The 8,580-nt window shown below is 34.1% G+C and overlaps 1 protein-coding gene and 1 pseudogene across 1 annotated transcript; one reads left to right on the top strand and one right to left on the bottom strand.

The window, feature by feature from the left end:
• The first annotated feature begins 3,649 nt into the window (after nt 1-3,649).
• LOC120163449 lies at nt 3,650-4,666 on the top strand. Its single transcript, XM_039173385.1, has 2 exons — nt 3,650-4,158; nt 4,512-4,666. Exons 1-2 carry the CDS (start codon nt 3,661-3,663, stop codon nt 4,557-4,559), a joined length of 546 nt encoding a protein of 181 aa, XP_039029316.1. The 5' UTR covers nt 3,650-3,660; the 3' UTR covers nt 4,560-4,666.
• A 1,019-nt stretch (nt 4,667-5,685) lies between these two features.
• On the bottom strand, nt 5,686-8,580 carry LOC120163420 (annotated as a pseudogene).

The raw sequence follows: 8,580 nt of genomic DNA, 5'->3' as shown, positions 1-8,580 counted from the left end.
TAGATTTTGGCAAGGTTTTGATTTTCAATCCTAAAAATTCGCATAAGTGAACAATAAAGGAATTCTGTGGTAACCTAGGCCAAGTGAAGTTCGTTCATACCTACAATATAATAGTGACTGACACCGGTGGCGAAAGTAGCAGCTGAGGAAGTTCCACCCTCCGCCTTCGAGCGGCCAAAAGCTTTACCTTGATGATCACAGGGCTCTACAGCCCCTGTAACCTGACACTTTTCAATTCCCTTACCTACCTGAGGAACAAAAATCATCTAAACTCATACAAACACTAGTCTAAGGAAGGCACAAGTAGATACTTTCATTTCACTAATCTAATCACTTTTTTGCTTTTTTGGTACCATATTTTAGCCCTGCCAGGGAAGGTTGAAACAAAGAAATTGTGCCACTAAATGAACTAAGCAGGTCGCCACGCACAATATTCCTCTCAGGAAATGCATAAGCACATAGCCAAGGGGTTGCAAATCATCCCTTCGGCTTTGCTCTACCAATAAAGACGAGAATCTATGTTAATATCAAGTATGCTTGCATCTACGAGATATTTATTGTTGCTAGATTGTCACAAAGTTCTAAATGATAGGTTTTAGGACTTATTATTGAACTGGGAAAACCCACATAAGAAAAATTGAGAATGGGATACAGATATCTAGTCAAAAGAAGTATCCACATATTAGTATTACTTGTCTAAACTATTTCTACTATAGCCCATTATTGACATTACAATCTTTAAAAGTTTATCCTTTCCGACTTCTTAAATTTGGTTATTACATAACCAAATGTAAAACAAAGTACTGTTGAAGTATTCAGTGTTTATCTGAGTCATGAAATGTATTGGTCTGATTGACTGTAAATATCAGGTTGTATTCAGCGTTTCTGTGCGATTTATGAAAAGTATTCAGTGTTTATCTGTATGGTCCTTATTTCTTTGAATAGATTCATAAAAGGTCTTTTTGTATGTTATTGTTCTTTTTTCATGTGTATTCAGGAATGCTTACAACATGGTTTTGCACAAATTTGGTGAGAAGCTGTACTCTGGGGCCTGGGCTGGTTACAACTATGACTGCTCATCTCAGAGAAATATCAAAATCTATAGAGGCTGCTCGGGGTGGTTTGTTTCTTGAAGAGCTGAACAGGAAATGGAATGACCTCAACAAGGCATTGTAAATGATTCGAGACATACTGATGCACATGGACAGGACGTACGTTCCTCTGTTCACGAGCTGGGACTTAACCAGTTAAATCTTAGGTCATTTTTTAGAGTTTTTCTTGGATTCTTTATGTCATGAACCTAAGATTTAACTGGTTGTATTCTGTTTTCCCCCTCTTTTATATTCCTTTCAGCTTGGTGAGACCGTTTGTCCAATGGAGAATTTCATCATGGTTCACTTGCAGCATTGTCATTGCTGTATTCTACTGGTTTCTGAAAATCGCTGGGTCTGCAACGAGTACAAAAACTTTCATATTTGTGATAATTACGATTGCTACTCTATTCAGCCGTGGATTTTAATAGGTCATTCGATCATTCAATTATTCGGTCATTCGATCATTAGGTTATTACGTCATTCGATCATTAGGTCTGTTTGAATTTTTTTCTTTTATTGATAAGCTTTGTATTCAATTTATCCAAGAGAGAGCAGAAACCTGCTACATATATCCAATAACTCACAAGAGAATCGCAAACAGGACACTAAAGAATACCCCATTCCTCTCGCAATGATCCTTATTTACAGAATCCATTTTGTCAATGGCCTTACCCCTAAGTTTTATTCTAACAATCTCACAAATAGAATTCAAGATCTCCCTTTTATCCCTCCAAACACCCCTGAATAATCTAAAATCTCTCTCCTCCCAAACACAATATATATGAATTTTCCAAGCTATTTTAAGGTTAAAAGTAATTAGAGACTTACCATTTAGATAGCAAACAACCCATCTTCTCTTCCCAGTACAACACCCTTCTGTAAAGCTTACACCGAGCAAAAATCCCACTTCATATATCCCTTGAAAACAAGCAATCAAAGAACAGGTGCCCTGCTTTCTAATTCACTACCACAAATTTCACAAAGCCTCTTTACCTCTATTCCCATGCGCAAGAGCATGTCTCTTGTAGGAAATTTGTCAAAAATAGTCATCCAGCAAATAACAACATGCTTAGGCGCATGAAAGGAAAACCAGCTAAGCTTGTTATGTCAAGAGGCCTTCACGCCCTCACATCGGATAAAGGACCATATCCTATTCACCTTGATTAATTTTAAATATGTTGCAGCAACTAAGGGAAGGACTTCATCCCTCAGTTTCAGCAACTTTTTAAGAATCCAGCTAGTGTTTACATTGCTCATAATCAGCCAAAAATTAACTACTTTGAATACATAGCATTCAGCCAGGTCACCCAAAGCGAGCCTTCCCCAGCCAAAATGTTTCAAATAAGCTGAACCATACACACCTTATTCCAATTTTGCATATCTCTGAATCCTAAACCCCCTTCCGATTTCAAAAATGCAAACCTGCTTTCAGCTAACCCTAGCACCAACAGTGTCACAGCTCTTGTAGAAAAATCTCATACAAAGCTGCTTAATTTTCCCGATGATGGCTTGGGTAAAACTAATTGTCTACATCAATAACTAGATAATTTAATTTGATTTCATGTTTTGTATACGGAGTTCGTTTATTTCAAATCAAATTTATTTGAAAAAGAAAAAAATAATAATCCAAATCAAATTTATTTTGATTTTTTAATGAGATAAATTTAAAAAAATAAAATCTTAAATCTAGTAATATTATTTTTTTTTTAATTTAAATTAGTGTGTTTACACTCAGTTTAAGTTTGAAGTTTGCTTTCTTTGAACGTTGGGTTTGAAAAATAGTGAACATTTAAAAATTGTAAAATCGCATCAAATCAAACTAATAAAAAAATCAGTTTTTATATCATTCAATTTCAGTTTTGTTTTTTTAGAACTATAAAAGATGATTCGACATATATTTTATCAAAAAATCATACCGAACCGAATACACCCTTGATGTTTGGGTGTGTTTTACCCTTAAAAAATAATTTGTAATTTATATCTAAATGTTATTACATTCGTACCATATTGATTAACTATAATTTTTAGATAATTAATTAATAACATTTTTACATTTTTTTATAATCAGAAATGATTATAATATATTATTTATTTAATATTTTAGTTTAAATAATATATACATAATATACAAACACAACTGATCAAACTCAAATTTTTTAAAATAAAATAATTTTTAACCATTAATACCATCCTATACATTCTAATTTTGAAACCTTACAATGATATTAAAGGAGATGATAAAATAAGCTATCATTCCAAATTTGCATGCCTCGTGAATTGCCATTATTACTCATAAACTCTAAAACGGTGCAATTGTAATTCCCAACGGCTAAAACACCATTGAAACTTGAAGTCAATAGGTCACATCCCCGAACCAGCGGTGGTCCTCATGTGAAAACTCACGAACCATCATCTAAATTCCAATATTCATATCATATAAATTTTAATATATTCATACTTTTGTTCGTATTTGTATTATTTTCTCGTATCTTCCACCGTACATGCATATATGTTTCACTTCACTTAACCTTTTCCTTCTTCCTGTGTGATTCTACGACGAGAATCGATGGAAGCTTTATGGAGTTTGGAGGAGAAATGGAAACTCACAACACAAGAAGCTGTGATTGTCGTCGTTTGTGCTGCTTCCGCCATCGTCGGGCTTTGCGCTGCCGCGTTTCTCAGAAAGAAGGCTCGGAAGAAGCCGGTGTCGGACCGAGACACGGTGTCGGATTGTCCGACGAATGCGAAATGGTGTGAGCCGAGTTGTGGTTGGGTTTCGAAGAGAATTTTGATGGGATCGGTGATGTGGAGTGGGGCTAAACGGTGGCGGGAGAGGAGCTTCAGGTGGGAGGAGAGGCAGCCGCCGTTGCTTGGATTGGAAGAGTACGAAGGTGGTGTGGGGTTGCGGAGCCATAACTCGGAGTCGCCGGTGTGGCAACGGCCGATACTTATGGGGGAGAAATGCGAGCTGCCGCGGTTTAGCGGATTGATTTTGTACGATGAAAGAGGACAGTTGCTTGATGATTCCATCGAGAGAAGTTCCGACCAGGGAGACGATCACCAGGTGATTTCATTATTCTCCCTTAGTTGAAATCAAATAACTCTTTAGAATAATATAGGTATTCGATGATGATTGATCGATTAATATAAATTAAATAATATAAAAAATAATTTTTATTTGAATTCATTTTAGTTCAAATAACTCTTACGTAAAATCGAGTTTTTTAATTAATTAAAATCGAAAAATCTTAATTCAAACTCCATCGTACTATTTGATTTTGAATTTAAATATTGTTGGGATCAAACTTTTTTACCCAATTTATATTAAATTTGATCTAGCTCGAAGTTTTTATATTTCGAGTTTGATTCGATTACAACCAATTGTATGCTAACCCAACCTTGGTTATGTTCTTGCAGGGGAAATCCATTGCAGTGGTGAGAACAACACTAAGGGACCTTCTCTAATTTTTCTACTCAACTAGTCGTGACAAAGAAAAGTTTTTCCAGGGATGTAATTGAAGTTTTTTCTTTATCAGTTTTGTACAAATTATTCTATCAGGCCTCGAATATCGAAACAAAAATAAATCAAAACACAATTTCGATTACAAAAATCTTTGAAGAGTCGTATCCTTTTTTAGTTCGGACTTTACTTTGATCCTGAAAAGATTAGTACTGGCCTCAACATTTAATTTAATTTCGGGAAACCTTATGAATTCAACTTTCTGTTAGTCTAGAACTTATTGTATCATGTGCTACATATACTGAAAAATAATTAAATATAAATAATATTATTATATAAAATATTAATCTGAAACATAAACTCATCTAAAATATTGTATAATTTTTATAGACTTCAAGAGACCTTTAGAGGACGAGGGTTTCAGCTTTTCAGGGACTTCGTGATTCACTTGAGAGAAAATTGACTTACGTCGAAAATCTTTCGTAAGAGCATACGCGTAGAAGATCATAATTAAGTTTCAAAAGAATTTGTGTGGAGGATGTGACAACGGGTGTTAACTCCGAAGGAGATGTTATAAAATATTTTAAACCTTAAGAGAGGAACCGGAAAGGTGTCAAATGAAAACATAAGAAACTAACAGACAGGAAAATGAAGTGAACCACCAGAAACCAAGATTCTATTGAGGACCAATTTAGATCTAATCGATTTAGACATTTTGTATCGCCCATGTTGTATGGGCCCCTGATCTCGATTGGAATGATTTGCACCGAGTTCGTAGTTAGGAACTAAGTCAGGATTCTAACTCAAAGAGGTAAAATTCATTTAATTTGACGATCAAATTTTTCATTTATTATTTAATCATCTTTCGCATATTATATATCATTCTAAAGGCATCCAAAGTAGAATATTAAATCATAATTTCATTATTCAAACTTTTAATTTTTACCGGAAAATAATATCTAACGGTCCAAAAAATCTATTATTTTCCCCCTTCATTTTTCTTGGGGTATTAATGTCCAAAACATTTCCGAGCATTCGTATTTCAACACATATCCGATCATCGACACCATCTAGTATTGAAAAATTTTCTAAAATTCTTTCGTAAACGACATCGGTTGGGAATTTATACAATGAAAGAACATCCATCTAGTAATGCATAATCGAGTTGATCTCAAAACCGAAATCACTTTCTGCATCACTCTTGCATACATATCCTAGACCTAGTTCGTTCTAACCCGGACTGCCGGCAAACAGATTTGTTCGGACAAAGAATCGGAACACGCTCCGAACAATACGGCAAACTATACCATACATCAAGATTCCGGTCACAACATCAAAAAACTTTCCGAAAAAAAAAGAAGCAAGAGTCACGCATGTGACACCATGAGTGGTTCTCTGCATTCTTCGATACACTTTGTTTTATAATGGAAGTACAACGCGAGTTGTAGAATCCCCAAAACAGTTCCGATTCCATTCGGAACCTGAAAAACAAAGAGGCGATGTTACTGCACAAAACCAACAACTTTTAAATCGAAAATAAGAAGTCGTCATCGTCGATCGAGGAGGCTTACGTATATAAAGGCATCGAAGTTAAAGACGCCGTATAGGAAGAACGAAGTGCTCATCAAGAACGTCGAGAGCGAGAGATAGAACGGCATGAATTCGACACTCTTCGTTCGAATTACTAAATTCTGGGAACAAAGATCATGTCATTAGAAGCTTAAGAAATTTCGAAAACAATCGAAATTCGAATGTATGAAAAGTGCGTTTGATCGAACAACTCACGATTATGAACAATGGGGAAGCAAACATTGATATGAGAGAAGCACAACTTAATAAGCCGATGAAGACCCATCTTGTTCCTCGGTCAGCGATTTGTAAGCTCCCAGCAACTATGATCGCCATAAGGCCAAAAACTGCAAGTAGCAACCCCAGCATCCTAATCTGCCATCGACACAATTTAAGTACATATAAAAAAGGGGTCAAAATTATAATTAATTATACCAAAAAGGATGATATTGAAATACATATGAAAGCTAAGGGACTAAAACTATAATTTGTCCAAAGTCAGAAAACAACATCGTTTTAGTGGACTTTAAATAATCTTTAAATTTTTTTATCTTTATTTTTAGCATAATGTTAAAAAATGTCTCTAATGTTTGATTAAATAATTATTTTTTAGAACATTTTAACCTCCTACACTTCATTTTAGGACAAAAAGGCCCTAACGTTAGATTAAATAATCGCTTTAACCCTCATTCTTTTTTCTAGAGCATAAGGTTTCATTTCAGAAAAAAAATGCCACTATTTTAGAGTGTTAATTATTTGTTAACTAATAGTTTCTATTAACCTAAAAATCTTTTTGTCACAAAATGAAACGTTAAAGGTCAAAATATTAAAAAAAATCAAAATAACTATTTAATCAAATATTATGCAATTTTTATCATTTTTTTCTTACTCCCCATATCCGACACTTAATCTTAAGTCTAGGTAACAATACAAATATAGTGCTCTAAAGAAAGAAATAAACGGCAACAACAAATACATACAAGTTCAAATTAGATGATAACCTTTTTCTCTCTATCGGCGTGTACGATGAAGACGACAATGTAGGTTATTTGAAAAACCGAACCGATGGAGTTAACCGTCATAACCGGCACATTGTCATAAGATACCGACGGCGTTCCATACCAGGTGCAGATCAAGCAGTTCAAGAGTGCATATACATAAGGCAACCCAGAAAAGCTCTCGGTGGACTGGTTTCTGATAATTCTTTAAACGTGGGTCTGAAAAGTTTAAGGAAAAAGCAATAACATGAACTAATTAGAGGATAATTCTCACAACTTGGATTACAAGTACTTGGCAAGTAGAACATACATGGGCGATACAAACAGCCCGAAAGCAAAGATGTTCCCTGTAATAAACAAGGACCGATATCAGATTGAAGAATCAAAGGAATACCAGATGAATACTTGGCCTAATGGGTCACTTTCAACTAGGAGTATAAATAAACTAAGCGTTCGATGAACTATTCATATAATATTTGTCTATGTTCATGTATTATGTTACATAATTAAGAATGAACAAAACTTTTATGTTTATTTAATAAGCGAAAGAACAATGATAGAGGCATATTCGATTCGTTTATATTAATGAATAAATTGGTTTATTAACTCGTTTATAAATTCATTTATCGGCTTGTTTACCTAGTTAGCCTTTAACTGTTAATTTTTTATATATTTTAAATATTTATGAATGTGAAGATTAAATTGAATACAAGGTGAATTTTAGAGTTCAAACTGCAAAACTTTGAGCTTAAGGACTAGTACCATAATTTTACCATTTTTCTTTGATTTTTTAAAATAAAGTGTTGATTGCCTAGAGACTAGAATCATATAAACGTATAATTTTACCAACGTTAAACGAATATATAAATAAATATACTACGAAAACTGAACGAATTAGACACAAACAATTTTATAAAAAATAAATATGGATATTTTTAAAAATAAACAAACAAACACTAACACAATTTTTTTTGGTTAAAGTCGAATTTATATTCGCCCTACTTTCAACTCGATAAAAGAATGAAAAATTTTGTAATCAGATCAGTTCATCTTCAAGAATGGATTGATGGGTCATTTTGGATGCAATCAAATAAACAAGAAAACTTAACAAAATTGTAATCAGATCAGTGTAATTAGGGAAATAAATCAGTTTCAGAAGAAGAGAAAAGGGAAAGAAGGAAGGTTATATTACCAGCGATGCCGGCTGCATCTCTGCAAATTGTGAAGGTGCCGTCCGGAATAGAAAGAAACATGAACAAAGAAATTTTCTTACAGACAGAAAGTTGATGAAAAAATAGGAAATCAGACCGAAATTTCCAATCAAATGCCGAGTGATTTGTCTCAGGAGAAAAACAAGCTTCCCAGTTCTTTCACAGATATTTTTCAGACAATTCTCTCTCTCTCTCTCTCTCTGGTATTTTCCTTTCGTTTTCGTGGGAGTTTATGGTTCGAAAATTTG

This window comes from Hibiscus syriacus, unplaced genomic scaffold (genome assembly GCF_006381635.1).
Source record: "Hibiscus syriacus cultivar Baekdansim isolate YM2019G1 unplaced genomic scaffold, ASM638163v2 tig00111445_pilon, whole genome shotgun sequence".
Lineage (NCBI taxonomy): Eukaryota > Viridiplantae > Streptophyta > Magnoliopsida > Malvales > Malvaceae > Hibiscus > Hibiscus syriacus.
Note: the sequence above shows the minus strand (reverse complement) of the source record. Positions and strands in the feature narration are given on the sequence as shown.

Coding starts and splice junctions, on each gene's coding strand:
- LOC120163449 (XM_039173385.1), top strand. CDS start 3,661: ATGGAAGCTTTATGGAGTTTGGAGGAGAAATGGAAACTCACAACACAA. Junction 4,159..4,511: donor ACCAGGGAGACGATCACCAG/GTGATTTCATTA, acceptor ATGTTCTTGCAG/GGGAAATCCATTGCAGTGGT.